Consider the following 18,334-nt stretch of genomic DNA (forward strand, 5'->3'; position numbering starts at 1 on the left):
AAAAACACCATGAATGATGCTCTTATTTTCAGACTGGAATTTAGTTGCGTCAACACATGATCTGCATATGACACTTTCCTTTTTTTAGCTCCTCTATCTTCACCTTATGCAACTTTTTTGGCAACGATCTGTGTTACACAACGTTTCTCTCCCATTATAAACTTGAGATTCAGTCATGCAAAATTCTTCTCTTAGGCATCAAAAGATCATGACTGTACGCCAAATTTACTGTAAACAACTTTGATTTTGAGTTCTTTAATATTTACAACATAAAAAAGACAAGACATTAAGGCAACACAAGTGAAAAAGAATATCCTTTCTTACAAAAGAACAATGACATTTAAAAAAACATTAAAATCTGACAAATATTAGTTATTCCAACAACGCTGGCAAAGTAAAAAAATAATAAATGCAGCCAAGCTTTTTACAGAGGAGAAACAATGCCAGGAAGCCCCACCTAACAACCATTAAACTGTATTTTGTATTAATATTTTTTTCTTACATTTCCCACCTTTCAGATAAAAAGCTCTTATATTTAAACAGAGGAAACACATTGCCAGGAAGCCCCACTGGGCAGACATCAACTGTATTATGAATTTACGGTCATCTTTTACATTCCCACCTTCAGTAAAAAGCTCAAGGAGAGCAACATACCTAAAGTGCAATAAAACAGGGATTATCTTATGTATTCTTTGTATCTTCTTTGCAGTTTGGACAGCTAAGACTAGTCTAATCCCTGTCTGGAAAACCGGCACAAAACATTTAGACAGCTGATTAAAGTGACGTTCTTGCTGCTGCAAGAAACTTTTGACACCCTCTGCTTTTAAATCGGAGTCAGTTTTGGTCAGAATTACATATTTCGAGAATCACAGAATTACACATTAGATTCCCTTTTAAAAAGCAAATAAGTTTCGGTTTGGTTCTTGATATTTACCATAGTATCTCTCATTGAAAACAGGTACTAAAGACTCTTAAGATCCTTACTGAGATAATGTTAATTTCACATTGTACATCAATTCGTTTGTCAAATATCTAAAGTTGAAAAAAAAAATGCATCATGGATGGATCACCCATATGAAAAAGCTTTTTAAAAATAATTTGTTTAGCTTTGTTTCTTAATTTTAAGCAGAGAAAATAAAAACAATCACATATAGAGTGTTATTTCTGTATGCATACTGACCTTTTGAGACCATGGAGTAGTAAACACAGGATGTACATTTTAGGCATATCTCAAGTAAACAAAAATTGAAAAGAATAAATCTCTGTGTTGTACAGATATCAATCTACTATTAAAAGACTCATTCTACAGTATGGTTTTGCAGATATATAATTCACATATCATCAATTCAAAAACTTTACAAAAAAAAAGCACACAACACAAACCTATCAGTACTGATAAACAGAACATGATCCATTCACCTTATATTTGAAAAATACCTGAAACTGTTTTAGTCAAAAATGTACCACTGTATGATACATTGTACCAACCATTCTAAATGAATTCTTAGAATTAATATTTTGTAATATTGTAGAGAAAAATCCCAATAATGTATAAGGAAGTATTCGGTAGTCAGTGCTAGTCATCCTCAATACAAACCTTTAAAAATATTATTGACTATACAGTAAACCATGAAACATAAAAAGGTCAGGAAAAACATTTCAATTACAAAAAAGCACTTAAAAGCTCCATAAGATATATTGGATATGCTGTTTCACTAATGCAAACCAATGACCGGTGGTTATATTGGTTGACAGGATTCATCTGTATAAGCTTATGAATGTCACTTGGCTCTACCAACTGAATCATTCAATTACGTATCTCCTGTCATTTCCTCTTCATCGTCATCTTCTGTTTACTCTGACTATTCAGCCCTCCATACTCCACACCATTATTAATTTATTGCCTTACAACAATGCAAATAAATCAACAATTGTTTAGAGATCTTCAGTTGGCTCACTTGAAAAAGAAAAGAAATGTTTGGTTATTCAACATAAGAGTATGTACCACTTCACATTTCAGAAATTCTGGATCACATTGACTAGGAGCTAGTTTTATATTATTGGAGTTGAATGTGATTTGTATTTGAAAACTGTTTGTGCGTTGATGTAGGCTTGTGCCACACAGCTGTTTCTTACAGTGGTCCGTATTTGGCTTCATAACGAGACACGATGTTCTTGCATCTGCCAAAGTCCTTGCGTAGCTCTGCCACTTCCTGCCTCAAAGCGGAGTTCTCTCGCTCGAGAAATGCCGCTCGAACTGTGATCTGATTCTCCTTGAGCCGCCTAGCGTCCCGCGAACGTTTGGCCGCAACATTGTTCTTCTTTCTCCTCTGCCAGTATTTGTCGTCCTGGGAGAGTAAGTGATGTTGAAATGAATTTCGACCCGCTTTATTTTTTTATTAAAGGAAATTACACTTTTTTTAATGTCTTCGCAATGTTTAATATGAATAAAAATAAATGAAAAATTAGGATTGAAAAAAGGATTGAAATACTGAATAAGGTAGTATTTTGTAAACTTGTTAGTTTTATTCTTAAATTTATTTACCTTCTGTTCCTCAGGCACAAAAACTTTCTTGGCTTTCTTGATCATAGGCTGTGGTTTTAGATCGTCCTCAGAAAAGCGATGTTTTCGAGGGTCAAACAGTTCCCCTCCAGGTACACTTGACAGTACGAGGTCTGTGGGATCTGGTTGGAAGTTCACCTCTACTTCAATTTCATCAGGATTAATGGGATCTGGCGTCACACGCTCCTTGTCTGAAGTCCAAAATAAAAAAGGAGATATTAACAATCATAATCTAAATCTAGTATCAGTTTTAATATGTTGTTGTTGTAAGTTTATGTTAACTAAAGTACTATTCCTGATAAATAACTTGACCATGTTAATTGATTTTTTGTGTGTTGAAAATTAGAATACACAATGTTCTTTTCTGTCTCTGCTGCTAACCTGAATTGATGTCGGTGGAGCTGGATGCGGTGATTGTGACCACTTCCTCCTCACATTGATCAAGATCCATGATCGGCAAAAGAGAGATTGGGGCGGCTGGAGAGGTCTGGTCTCCAGATGTTGTAGATGGATTTTCAGTTGTCATCTGTGAGCTATCCTTCAGAAGAATATCTTCCTGAATCTCATCACCTGTGGCAGGAATTCCATTCTCCATGAGAAACTCCTCTAGATCCATGTATTCCAGGTGGAAGGTTCCACCATCGTAGGGAATGGTCTTATCCCAGATCGCAGGAGTTAGGGCGGCCGTTGGACCCATTCCACTGACCCCTCCAGAGTCCACAGCATCTTCCAAGAGTTTCTCCTTGTCATTTTCTGCGATACAAACACACCAACAAATAGTGATGTATATTAGCGGGGCTATAAATATTGTTGGAAAAGGGCAATAAAAACCATTTATTTGAAAAAAATCGCTTTAACAATAGACCTTTTGCGTGTTTGCAAACAGAGATGACGTTTTTTGTGGGCGGAGCCCAACTGGTGGCAGAAAGTAACAGCTCCGTAATAACAGTGTGAAGTATTTTAGCGTTAAACTGTAATTTTTATAGATCCGGTGATTTGTCGAGGTCTGTTTCCCCTATATTTCTCTTAAGTGTAATGTTTCTTATAGCGTTTTAACCATGTTACATTTATTTTTTTAGATAAATTAGAAGTTTCAATGGCTTGGCTACTGATATGTGTGCAAGTATGTAATGTATAGATCTTTATTGATAAATCAATAATTTTTACAGTACAAATCGCAAAAGTACTTTCATGCATTCAATATAATATCACTTATTATTTTTTTTCTGTTTCCTATTATTTCTTCCTTATATTTGTAGCCTACGTATTTGCTCTAAAACGATTATGTTTACATACAAATTAATTTGTATAGGCCTGTATATTAACAATTTACATTGTGGGTGCTATATTTATTAAGTATGTAAATATCATAATTTTAGAACAAACAAGAAAAAGACATAGGCTAAGATATAAGGTAAAAAGAAGAAATAGAAAACAGAAAAATTATGAAATATTTAATAAATTGTGATATTTATTATGAACTCATTTAAATATTTAATCCTTCTAAATAAATTATATAAAGGGAACAGAACACCGGACATCTTCTTTAATTATTTTCTATTCTAATTATTAAAAGATTTCCAAATGATTTCATCACTCCAGTCTGTCCGTTCAAATGCTTATTGAAACTATAAACACCTACGTTTATCTTTCAATGGTGTCTTCCACAACAGTATTTTATTAAAATGAAGGTCATCTTCTTTTTGCATTCCTATTCTGACACTCAACAGCACAATAAGACATTTTCTAGTGAGTTATCCTGCTCGTTTCACTTGTGTGTAATTCATTGCCACTGTTTTTCTGCCACCACATTGCGTGCGCAGCTTGCAGTGACGTTTACTCGCAAAAGGTTCATACTGTGTTAAATGTCCCGTGCACCATAAAACAATACAATACATTTCACGTTTCAGTAATATTATGCAGATATATCGCTAAAACATGCCCTGTGTATCCATTGGCTAAACTTTATCATATAGGATTAATTTGTTAAATGTTAACGTTTACTGTGCATTCGTCAACCATTTTGGAGTGCAGCTTCCCCCGCGGCAGGCTTCGCACGACGATACTCACCGTCCTCGCCTTCGAGAAGATTCGGCGGCGGGATTTCCATGATTTTCTTTAAGACCACTGGAATAACAGTCGTAGTACTAGAAACAGTGTCCATCGCGATGGAAACAGGTTCCGTGGCCATTACTTTCGCCGACCCTTTCTCGCAGCGCGTAACACTAGAGTAAACCTTTCGAGGCAGAAACCTTAATAACGAAAGGGTTTCGTTTCTTTAGAACGAAACTTTGATGAAGTATCAATTAAACTTGACCCTTAAAAGCTCCTTGTTGATCAAGTGATGTCTATTTTCAGACCGTGCTACTGTTGTGCTTAGCCTGCTATGATCTACAGTGTTCTAATATTCACATATACCACGCCCTATCTGTGTGCGGATAGGTTAGTAGAGTTTTTTTTTTCGTTCATGAATAATTTATTCAGAGGCGGGGCTCTGGGCAGGCCAAATCACAAAGTGAGACTATGGGTGACGTTGGCTTCTCATTGGTCGGTCAAAAGAGTTATGTACCTTTTCACCAATGTATAGAGACAGAGCGCCGATATGCAAATTTGAAAACCACGCCCACCGGGGGGAAAACAATCCAACCGTCTCCATTGACTTTGTATTGCGAGAGGCTGCCTCCTTGTCATTTCTGGCTTATAACAAAAAACAGAATAATGCCTAAAAACTGCTGTGTGACAATATGTACAGCTAACAAGCCAAAGAACCCAGAAATAAGTTTTTATAAGCTGTCGAGCCGTAAAACCCAGCTTTTAAGGAGAATAAAGTGGATCGCCGACTACGTTTCCCCCTAGTGGACGCAGTTCTACTAATAGAAGTACTATGAAAAGTTGCCTGTTCCCACTTTTGTTTCTTTAAACGCTCGTTTTATGAGGTCGACAGCTTAAAAAAAAACTTATTTCTGGGTTTTTTGGCTTTTTAGCTGTACACCTTGCCACACAGCAGCTTTTATGTATTATTCTGTTATTAATTTTAATCTGTAAATAAGTTTTTATAAGCTGTCGACCCCAAAAACGAGCGTTTAAAGACACAAAAATGGAAACAGGCAACTTTTCATAGTAATACTATTAGTAGAACTGCGTCCAATAGGGGGAAATGTAGTCGGCGATCCACTTTATTCTCCTTAAAGACAGGGTTTTACGGCTCGACAGCTTATAAAAACTTATTTCTGGGTTCTTTGGCTTGTTAGCTGTACATATTGTCACACAGCAGTTTTTAGGCATTATTATGTTGGCTTGACAAAGCCAACATACTGTTCTTCGATCTAAGCTTATTATTAGTGGTGCTTGCATTTATGCAAAGCATCACTATTACTATCTTGCATACTTATTAGTGGTGCTTGCATTTATGCAAAGCATCACTATTACTATCTTGCATACTTATTATTATTATTATTCTTCTTTTTCTGGACACTTTTTCGGCGCGTAACTCGTCCCGCACGCTTTGTCGTAGACCCATAAATTAGGGCTCAAATCGACCGGCTTATTGAGGACACGACTGCTATGACTTTTATAAGCGATCGGGTGCAGGATTTCCGAAAGGGGGGCGAAAAACCACCCAAAAAATCCCATTGACTTAACATTGCGCCCAACTTTGACGAGTCATAGCTCCGCTCGAGGATTTTGTAGAAACATGTGGGTTACAACATTTGAAGAGGGTGGTAGGCTCTGTAAGAACATGGATCACAATGGGGTGTAAGTTGTACCCCTGGGGTGTAAGAGGTGCCCAAAAGTGCCCCAATGAAAAGTCAATGGGGCAAAATCCCATAGACTTACCATTGCAAAAATTTTTGACGGGTCATAGGTCCGAGCCAGGATTTCATAGAAACATGTGGGTTACTAAATTTGAAGAGGGTGCTAGACTCTGTCAGGACGTCCCCTACAATGGGGTGTAAGGTTACCATAGCAACCATTTTGGGCACCCTAGCAACCTATACCATAGACTGCCATTATAAAATGCCCGGATGGATATCTTTGCACCACAGTGTCATAGAGACATGGGGGTGGGCTCATTTTACTCAGGCATCCAATCAGTCTCTCAGGATCCTTACAGACTTACTAAGCCACGCCCCTAGCAACCACTTTTGAGCACCCTAGCAACATAAAATACAAACAGTTATATCTCGGCATCAGAACATCGTAGAGACACGGGGGTTGGACCGTTTTACTTGTGACTAGGGGTGTAACAATTGGGCACATCATTGGCCACTCCCAAGCCACGCCCCTAGCAACCAAATTTGAGCACCCTAGCAACCGAATAAACAAAGCCTTATATCTCCGCATCAGAACATCGTAGAGACACGGGGTTTGGACCGTTTTACTTGTGACTCGGAGTGTAATCACTGGGCACATAATTGGCCACTCCCAAGCCACGCCCCTAGCAACCAAATACAGTACCCTAGCAACAGAGTAAACAAAGCCTTATATCTCCGCATCAGAACATTGTAGAGACACGGGGGTTGGACCGTTTTACTTGTGACTCGGAGTGTAATCACTGGGCACATCATTGGCCACTCCCACGCCACGCCCCTAGCAACCAAATACAGTACCCTAGCAACAGAGTAAACAAAGCCTTATATCTCCACATCAGAACATCGTAGAGACATGGGGTTTGGACCGTTTGACTCGTGACTCGGAGGGTAATCACTAGTGGATGCCATTTTTTTCCCTAGCAACCAAATACAGTACCCTAGCAACAGAGTAAACAAAGCCTTATATCTCCGCATCAGAACATTGTAGAGACACGGGGGTTGGACCGTTTTACTTGTGACTCGGAGTGTAATCACTGGGCACATCATTGGCCACTCCCAAGCCACGCCCCTAGCAACCAAATACAGTACCCTAGCAACAGAGTAAACAAAGCCTTATATCTCCACATCAGAACATCGTAGAGACATGGGGTTTGGACCGTTTGACTCGTGACTCGGAGGGTAATCACTAGTGGATGCCATTTTTTTCCCTAGCAACCAAATACAGTACCCTAGCAACAGAGTAAACAAAGGCTTATATCTCCGCATCAGAACATCGTAGAGACATGGGGTTTGGACCGTTTGACTCGTGACTCGGAGGGTAATCACTAGTGGATGCCATTTTTTTCCCTAGCAACCAAATACAGTACCCTAGCAACAGAGTAAACAAAGCCTTATATCTCCGCATCAGAACATCGTAGAGACATGGGGGTTGGACCGTTTGACTCATGACTCGGAGGGTAATCACTAGTGGATGCAATTTTTTTCCCTAGCAACCAAATACACTACCCTAGCAACAGAGTAAACAAAGCCTTATATCTCCGCATCAGAACATCGTAGAGACACGGGGGTTGGACCGTTTGACTCGTGACTCGGAGGGTAATCACTAGTGGATGCCATTTTTTTCCCTAGCAACCAAATACAGTACCCTAGAAACAGAGTAAACAAAGCCTTATATCTCCGCATCAGAACATCGTAGAGACACGGGGTTTGGACCGTTTGACTCGTGACTCGGAGGGTAATCACTAGTGGATGCCATTTTTTTCCCTAGCAACCAAATACAGTACCCTAGCAACAGAGTAAACAAAGCCTTATATCTCCGCATCAGAACATCGTAGAGACACGGGGTTTGGACCGTTTGACTCATGACTCGGAGCGTAATCACTAGTGGATGCCAATTTTCTCCCTAGCAACCAAATACATTACCCTAGCAACAGAGTAAACAAAGCCTTTTATCTCCACATCAGAACATCGCAGAGACACCAGGGTTGGATCGTTTGACTCGTGACTCGGAGGGTAATCACCAGTGGATGCCATTTTTTCCCTAGCAACCATATACAGTACCCTAGCAACCGGATAAACACAGCCTTTTATCTCCGCATCAGAACATCGTAGAGACACGGGAGTTGGATTGTTTTACTTTTGGCTTGGAGTATAATCATATATGATCCCCAGAAATTTGCCACGGCAAGCACCACTTCACATTTTCTTCAGGAAATGTACCTATCTAGTTATTATTATTATTCTTCTTTTTCTGGACACTTTTTCGGCGCGTAACTCGTCCCGCACGCTTTGTCGTAGACCCATAAATTAGGGCTCAAATCGACCGGCTTATTGAGGACACGACTGCTATGACTTTTATAAGCGATCGGGTGCAGGATTTCCGAAAGGGGGGCGAAAAACCACCCAAAAAATCCCATTGACTTAACATTGCGCCCAACTTTGACGAGTCATAGCTCCGCTCGAGGATTTTGTAGAAACATGTGGGTTACAACATTTGAAGAGGGTGGTAGGCTCTGTAAGAACATGGATCACAATGGGGTGTAAGTTGTACCCCTGGGGTGTAAGAGGTGCCCAAAAGTGCCCCAATGAAAAGTCAATGGGGCAAAATCCCATAGACTTACCATTGCAAAAATTTTTGACGGGTCATAGGTCCGAGCCAGGATTTCATAGAAACATGTGGGTTACTAAATTTGAAGAGGGTGCTAGACTCTGTCAGGACGTCCCCTACAATGGGGTGTAAGGTTACCATAGCAACCATTTTGGGCACCCTAGCAACCTATACCATAGACTGCCATTATAAAATGCCCGGATGGATATCTTTGCACCACAGTGTCATAGAGACATGGGGGTGGGCTCATTTTACTCAGGCATCCAATCAGTCTCTCAGGATCCTTACAGACTTACTAAGCCACGCCCCTAGCAACCACTTTTGAGCACCCTAGCAACATAAAATACAAACAGTTATATCTCGGCATCAGAACATCGTAGAGACACGGGGGTTGGACCGTTTTACTTGTGACTAGGGGTGTAACAATTGGGCACATCATTGGCCACTCCCAAGCCACGCCCCTAGCAACCAAATTTGAGCACCCTAGCAACCGAATAAACAAAGCCTTATATCTCCGCATCAGAACATCGTAGAGACACGGGGTTTGGACCGTTTTACTTGTGACTCGGAGTGTAATCACTGGGCACATAATTGGCCACTCCCAAGCCACGCCCCTAGCAACCAAATACAGTACCCTAGCAACAGAGTAAACAAAGCCTTATATCTCCGCATCAGAACATTGTAGAGACACGGGGGTTGGACCGTTTTACTTGTGACTCGGAGTGTAATCACTGGGCACATCATTGGCCACTCCCACGCCACGCCCCTAGCAACCAAATACAGTACCCTAGCAACAGAGTAAACAAAGCCTTATATCTCCACATCAGAACATCGTAGAGACATGGGGTTTGGACCGTTTGACTCGTGACTCGGAGGGTAATCACTAGTGGATGCCATTTTTTTCCCTAGCAACCAAATACAGTACCCTAGCAACAGAGTAAACAAAGCCTTATATCTCCGCATCAGAACATTGTAGAGACACGGGGGTTGGACCGTTTTACTTGTGACTCGGAGTGTAATCACTGGGCACATCATTGGCCACTCCCAAGCCACGCCCCTAGCAACCAAATACAGTACCCTAGCAACAGAGTAAACAAAGCCTTATATCTCCACATCAGAACATCGTAGAGACATGGGGTTTGGACCGTTTGACTCGTGACTCGGAGGGTAATCACTAGTGGATGCCATTTTTTTCCCTAGCAACCAAATACAGTACCCTAGCAACAGAGTAAACAAAGGCTTATATCTCCGCATCAGAACATCGTAGAGACATGGGGTTTGGACCGTTTGACTCGTGACTCGGAGGGTAATCACTAGTGGATGCCATTTTTTTCCCTAGCAACCAAATACAGTACCCTAGCAACAGAGTAAACAAAGCCTTATATCTCCGCATCAGAACATCGTAGAGACATGGGGGTTGGACCGTTTGACTCATGACTCGGAGGGTAATCACTAGTGGATGCAATTTTTTTCCCTAGCAACCAAATACACTACCCTAGCAACAGAGTAAACAAAGCCTTATATCTCCGCATCAGAACATCGTAGAGACACGGGGGTTGGACCGTTTGACTCGTGACTCGGAGGGTAATCACTAGTGGATGCCATTTTTTTCCCTAGCAACCAAATACAGTACCCTAGAAACAGAGTAAACAAAGCCTTATATCTCCGCATCAGAACATCGTAGAGACACGGGGTTTGGACCGTTTGACTCGTGACTCGGAGGGTAATCACTAGTGGATGCCATTTTTTTCCCTAGCAACCAAATACAGTACCCTAGCAACAGAGTAAACAAAGCCTTATATCTCCGCATCAGAACATCGTAGAGACACGGGGTTTGGACCGTTTGACTCATGACTCGGAGCGTAATCACTAGTGGATGCCAATTTTCTCCCTAGCAACCAAATACATTACCCTAGCAACAGAGTAAACAAAGCCTTTTATCTCCACATCAGAACATCGCAGAGACACCAGGGTTGGATCGTTTGACTCGTGACTCGGAGGGTAATCACCAGTGGATGCCATTTTTTCCCTAGCAACCATATACAGTACCCTAGCAACCGGATAAACACAGCCTTTTATCTCCGCATCAGAACATCGTAGAGACACGGGAGTTGGATTGTTTTACTTTTGGCTTGGAGTATAATCATATATGATCCCCAGAAATTTGCCACGGCAAGCACCACTTCACATTTTCTTCAGGAAATGTACCTATCTAGTTATTATTATTATTATTATTATTATTATTCTTCTGGTCCACACTTTTTCTAACTGTAACTCCTCCTAGAGCTTTCAAGCTACACCCACAAAATTTTACAAAACTTTTAAGACTGGTACGTAGATTTATGCTATATCTTTTCTAACTGATGGGACCTACCGAATTCCTAAACGGGGCGCTCAAACACCCCAAATTTTCCATTGACTTAACATTGCGACAAACTTTGACGGGTCATAGCTGCGAGCGAGAAATTTGTAGAAACTTCTGGGTTACCACATTTGAAGAGGCTGGCAGGCTCTGTAAGAACATGCCTCACATTGGGGTGTAAGTTTCACCCCTGGGGCGTAAGGGCCACCCAAATTTCCCCATTGACTTATAATGGGGCAGGGAACATGCCCATATAAGGGAATAAAAGCGTCCCAGATGGAATATCTTCACTTTAGAGTATCGTAGAGACATGGGGGTGGGCTCATTTTACTCAGTCATCCAATCAGTCTCTTAGGATCACCCCAGAGCTATTAAGCCACGCCCCTAGCAACCATTTTGTGCACCCTAGCAACATCTTCCATAGACTGCCATTATAAAATGCCCAGATGGATATCTTTGCATCACAGTGTCACAGAGACATGGGGGTGGGCTTATTTTACTCAGACATCCAATCAGTCTCTTTGGATACTTATTGAGGTATTAAGCCACGCCCCTAACAACCAAATATGAGCACCCTAGCAACATAATAAACAAAGCCTTATATCTCTGGATCCGAACATCATAGAGACATGGGGGTTGGGTCTTTTGGTCATGTTAGCCTTATGCTAGCTCCATGCTAAGTCATACTAGCTTCATGCTAGTTTCGTGCTAGCTTTATGCTAATTTCATAATAAATCTTGCTAACTTCATGCTAAATCATGTTAGCATCATGCTAGCTTCATGTTAATTCATGTTAGCATCGTGCTAGCTTCATGCTAATTCATGTTAACATCGTGCTAGCTTCATGCTAATTCATGTTAGCTTCGTGCTAGCTTCATGCTAATTCATGTTAGCATCGTGCTAGCTTCATGCTAATTCATGTTAGCATCGTGCTAGCTTCATGCTAATTAATGTTAGCATCGTGCTAGCTTCATGCTAATTAATGTTAGCATCGTGCTAGCTTCATGCTAATTCATGTTAGCATCGTGCTAGCTTCATGCTAATTCATGTTAGCTTCGTGCTAGCTACATGCTAATTCATGTTAGCATCGTGCTAGCTACATGCTAATTCATGTTAGCATCGTGCTAGCTTCATGCTAATTCATGTTAGCATCGTGCTAGCTTCATGCTAATTCATGTTAGCATCGTGCTAGCTTCATGCTAATTCATGTTAGCATCGTGCTAGCTTCATGCTAATTCATGTTAGCATCGTGCTAGCTTCATGCTAATTCATGTTAGCATCGTGCTAGCTTCATGCTAATTCATGTTAGCATCGTGCTAGCTTCATGCTAATTCATGTTAGCGTCGTGCTAGCTTCATGCTAATTCATGTTAGCGTCGTGCTAGCTTCATGCTAATTCATGTTAACGTCGTGCTAGTTTCATGCTAATTCATGTTAGCGTCGTGCTAGCTTCATGCTAATTCATGTTAACGTCGTGCTAGTTTCATGCTAATTCATGTTAGCTTTATGCTAATTCATGTTAGCATCATGCTAGCTTCATGTTTATTTATGTTAGCATCATGCTAGCTTCATGCTAATTCATGTTAGCATCATGTTAGCTTCATGCTAATTCATGTTAACATCATGCTAGCTTCATGCTAATTCATGTTAGCATCATGCTAACTTCATGCTAATTCATGTTAACATCATGCTAGCTTCATGCTAATTCATGTTAGCATCATGCTAGCTTCATGCTAATTCATGTTAACATCGTGCTAGCTTCATGCTAATTCATGTAAGCGTCGTGCTAGCTTCATGCTAATTCATGTTAGCATCATGCTAGCTTCATGCTAATTCATGTTAGCTTAATGCTAATTCATGTTAGCATCATGTTAGCTTCATGCTAATCATGTTAACATGATGTTAGCTTCCTGCTAATCATGCTAGCATCATGCTAGCTTCATGCTAATCATGCTAGCATCATGCTAGCTTCATGCTAATTCATGTTAGCATCATGCTAGCTTCATGCTTATTCATGTTAGCATCATGCTAGCTTCATGCTAATTCATGTTAGCATCATGCTAGCTTCATACTAATTCATGTTAACATCATGCTAGCTTCATGCTAATTCATGTTAGCATCATGCTAGCTTCATTGTAATTCATGTTAGCATCATGCTAGCTTCATGCTAATTCATGTTAGCATCATGCTAGCTTCATGCTAATTCATGTTAGCTTCATGCTAATTCATGTTAGCTTCATGCTAATTCATGTTAGCATCATGCTAGCTTCATGCTAAGTCATGCTAGCTTCATGCTAATTCATGTTAGCATTATGCTAGCTTCATGCTAATTCATGTTAGCATCATGCTAGCTTCATGCTAATTCATGTTAGCATCATGCTAGCTTCATGCTAATTCATGTTAGCTTTATGCTAATTCATGTTAGCATCATGTTAGCTTCATGCTAATTCATGTTATCATCATGCTAGCTTCATGCTAATTCATGTTAGCATCATGCTAACTTAGTGCTAAACATGCTAACATGGTAACTTTTGGTATCATGTTTACGGAAAGTTATAATACTAAACTAAACTTGTTTTAAATTTCTCTCAATCTGTTTTAAACATTCAGGCTAGGCTTTGTCAAGCCAACATAAAGTTTGTCTTCAAACTTTTCTATCTAGTTCTGTTTTTTGTTATAAGCCAGAAATGACAAGGAGGCAGCCTCTCGCAATACAAAGTCAATGGAGACGGTTGGATTGTTTTCCCCCCCGGTGGGCGTGGTTTTCAGGTTATGACGCGCGGCGCTCTGTCTCTATGCGAAAAATGGGTCACAAACCTTGACACAGTTTGTACCTGCAAGCCATTTATTAATTTTTTTCCACTTATTTACTAATAACAAAGCATTGTTTGTGATTAAAACAATCACATGCTCAGGTTGCTTCGAGTGAGAACAACCTGTTTACGCAGTAATAGGAGTTCGACTTTATACTCATTTTTTTGTAATTCTTTTTTCTCTTTTCTTCTCTGGGAACATGTGAATAATTATGTGAACGATACCTCATGTTCATGTGGCATTGAACAAACAGGTTTTGTACCTATGTTGATATTCACTAATAAAAAATCATCTAATTTCGTCTCGCTCTCGCGGTACGTTGACGTCATCCGGCTGTCGGTTCTTGCAGCGCCGCATGAAGTCGAACAAGGCTGTAGTCTGTTGGCACGTGGACTCACACGTTTGGTCATGTCACGCTAACAGACCAATCGCAAACCACAGAAAGTTGTTTTATCATACCCCTGAGTTTACAACGAATATGCAGTCCTACTACGTGTGTGGTATATTGTCTCATATAGTAACTTAACTTTTGTTAGAAATTAGTTATTGATATGGTTGGGACATTCAATACCTCATCATGTGGAAAATTATCTTGAGTCAATGTCGTTGTGAACTAAAAAGTCATTTTTCTAAGTTCTATACTTTAGACAGATAAGGTCTTTTGTCTTTATAGGGCAATATGGTTATGATTCTATGTTTACATGGCTGCATTAGTAAGATATAGCAGTCAAAAATTAAGTAATTCTTGTGGTGCACTAATGCAACAAATATCCGATCTAAACACACCTATACAAAACTAGATATAAATGAAAAATAAATAAAAAGTCTAATCACAAACATCTACATAAAGGACAACAAAGATCCAATGGCACTACCCAGCCAACATTGATATGTGGGCCCCACCACGTGAGTCCCATCTGGGCAGCATGGGTTACATGTGGGCATGGGCTTCACATGGGCAATATATGTGGGCCCCATATAGGTTTGCCCATGAGGGATGATAATGTGGGGCCCTCATGGCACCTATGTGGGCAAAATAATTTTATGCTTGAAATACATCTTTATACATTTAAAATCTTGAAATAATAACTTTTGGTTGATTGTCAAAAAAGAGCAAATAATATAACAGTTATGATTTGATCAGTATAAAACATTTTAAATAAAATGTATTATTTTTGTCATTTAATTGTGATATTTATAATGTTTACCTGCCAATTATAAATTTTAATTTGCACAGCTGAGCATGAGTGAAAATAAGAAATGTCAGAAAGTTAATCAGTTTGTAGTGTGTTTATTAAAGAAATGTTTCAAACATTCTGGAAGGAGTCTGATTAGTGGAGTCAGGTGTTTCATATAGAGGAGACCTCATTATGACCTGTTCACTGCTACGACACATTACGCTTGACAAAGTAGTCCTGCTTCCAATGTTTTTAATTATGATTTTTTTTTCACATAATATAAACTCATATTTTATATAATCTTTGCTAAAATAGGCGGACTTTTAAAATTACAACTATAAAGATGATTAACATTTCAACGTCAAGAATTCCCACCCAGGCTCAAGGATACACTTTCTACCGGAGCACCAGGGCTGCGTTCAGCCCCGACAAAACGTTGCACAACGTTTATTAAACAGAAACGGTGATGCATTGAACACCCTGTTGTGATGACGCAAGAGTTGCAACTACGGTAGCTGAGAGGCCATTCTTTGTGTTCTTTTTTAATTGTTTCTAAAGCCTGATGAAATCGTTATAAATGTGTGTTTAATACTGTAAAATACCCTCGATGTTACAGTCACTGACCTTGCCGTCCAGAATGAAAGACAACATTCCAACTTGAACCCATTGAGAGAGCTGTCTCTTTACTACCGCGTGGTTTTATACATCTTGCCGCTGATTGGGTCGACATTTCTGACACACCCACCAAACAAGAGAAAACGCTTCTAAAACCTGTTGCATTCCGTTGCACACCGTTTCCAGGAAACATGTCGTTCAACCCGGAAACCGTAGCAAAACGTTGCGCACCGGTGTGAGATTGAACGTGCCCCTGGAGTCCATCACAACTGCAAAACTTGTAATTTATTTTCTGAGTTGTGTTTTTAGAAATTTTAATTATTTAGCATTGAAGATTATTTAAGCATTGAAAGTGTTATGAATTGACAAAAAGTATTTTGATATTTTGAACCTTTAAAGTTTTTTTAATTTTCATTTTTCATATTGCCCCTTCTTCATGTTTTTTTATGTTATAGATGAATGAACTGTTAAATATTAATGCTGAAAACTGATATTTACCAAACTAAAAATTATGTTGCTTTTTTCGGTTTTCAATTTTAAACAAATATATTACAATTAAGCATTAAAAGTATAATTATTACATAATAAGGGACCAGTCCAGTACCAATTAAAAACCCATACTGGGCCCTGGTAAATAATGTGGGCTTCATTAGGTGGGGCCAGTATGGGCCCTATCTGTGTTGCCCAGCTGGAACCCATAGACAAACCCATATAGGGTCCACATAGGAAGCCCATATGGGGCCCACCTTGCAATGTTGGCTGGGTACGTTATGGGTTAAAAAAAATGAAATATAATATATTTAGCTTCAAAACTGAATACAGATATAAAATATTTGTATCTAATATGTTAATAGTACAAAGGTCTCTGTGTCACTTTTTATTGTGAATAGTTTAGATTTTACGTTTTATATAAAAATTCATAAATTGCCAATTTTCCTATTTGCTTGATATTCCCTCTATTACAAATGTGTAGGCCTGTAACAGGCGGGACTTGTATCGCCCGCCAGCTTATCTAAAACTCAAAAGCACGATTGACTATTGTAAGTAAATAACATTATTCAAACAATGTCGATAATGCTCGTTGTTCATGTAAAACGCACATTTAAGACTGAACATAATATTTTAATTTTAACACTACTTTACTCGTGAGAGACACGTGAGACAGCAGCACATTTCAATCAATGCAAACCACATTCCAACATTTTGACCGCAAATACGATATGTTTAGTCAAAACACGCGTTTGTTGTCCTTTAACCTCATCAGCCTTCAGACAACAACAGAAGGGATAAAAACAACAAAATACGATCTACTGCATATAAACTGAAGACAATCACACGAGTATGTATATTTGTATAATAATATAAATTCTTACCGTTGTCTTCAAAAGAAGGGACAGAGAATGGGTGCTCAAGCAGGCCTTTAAATATTTCCGGAATTTCTGAGCACATTTTAAACAAATATCGGTATAAAGGTGGTTGCAGGAGACAACTTTACGGGCTTCAGCAAATCAAACTGTAATGGACTTTCAGCCTGTCACCGCTCTCATTTGACCCCAACCTAAGAATCCTTAAACTTTGGCTTATAGTCACAAGCTCTGTAACCACGAAATTACTTAACTAGTCCCACCCCATACTTATTTATTTTCAGAGGGCTCGAACATTTTGACCAATGAATGCCATTTAGGCTTGCATTTAGTTTAATATTTAACGAGGGGCGAGATTTCATTGGTCGAGCCTACTGTTACTCACTCCGCTAGCCTATAGGAATACAAAGAGGTTATCTACGACAGACCAAAAAATGTCGATGTTATGAAAGTGATTTCAGAAATGTAGTTGGAACTTTTTCTTCATTTTAATAAATAATGAACAACCAGATCCAATAACAGCACGGAATAACTTGTGCTGCTTAAACATCAGCGTGTTTTAATACCCAAATCAGAGTTTTAACTTTAACATTAACAACAATAATCCATAGAATATGTTCAACAAATTACCCTCGTTCATTATAACTCGGTGAAAGGTTGCTCGTGCAAAGGTCATGACAATCTTTGTACATTTATCTCCCCATATGTACCCATGTAGTTGCCACTGAATAAGTATGAATCTAAGCAGCAAGTAAAACAGTTATAAGCAATTGAAAGTCAATTAAACCACACTTATTTTCTAAAACAGTCTATTTATTGTTAAACACATTCATGAGATTTGGTCCACTGTAAATCATATTTCACTTCCAACCAGGGAGGAAAAGCAAAAAACAAAACAAACAAATGTAAAAAATACAGTACAAAAACGTGTTGTTTTTCTATTTCTTTCCTTGAAAACCCTGAATTTTACTTGTTATCTGGTAAAGCAAGTCAGAAATAAACCCACCTTAACATACACT

At 39.2% G+C, this 18,334-nt stretch overlaps 1 protein-coding gene across 2 annotated transcripts; it reads right to left on the reverse strand.

The window, feature by feature from the left end:
- Positions 1–239: 239 nt before the first annotated feature.
- On the reverse strand, positions 240–17,563 carry tefa (TEF transcription factor, PAR bZIP family member a). Of its 2 annotated transcripts, none has more exons than XM_065242457.2 (5): positions 17,325–17,563; positions 2,945–3,316; positions 2,546–2,754; positions 2,137–2,348; positions 240–1,957 (listed from the first exon to the last, which is right to left on the reverse strand). In XM_065242457.2, exons 1-5 carry the CDS (start codon positions 17,398–17,400, stop codon positions 1,936–1,938), a joined length of 891 nt encoding a protein of 296 aa, XP_065098529.1. In that variant the 5' UTR covers positions 17,401–17,563; the 3' UTR covers positions 240–1,935. The 2 variants fall into 2 exon arrangements, with proteins under 2 accessions (XP_065098529.1, XP_065098528.1); XM_065242456.1 differs by lacking the exon at positions 17,325–17,563 and adding an exon at positions 4,634–4,983.
- Positions 17,564–18,334: the final 771 nt, after the last annotated feature.

Source organism: Paramisgurnus dabryanus, chromosome 1, assembly GCF_030506205.2.
Source record: "Paramisgurnus dabryanus chromosome 1, PD_genome_1.1, whole genome shotgun sequence".
Taxonomy (NCBI): Eukaryota; Metazoa; Chordata; class Actinopteri; order Cypriniformes; family Cobitidae; genus Paramisgurnus; species Paramisgurnus dabryanus.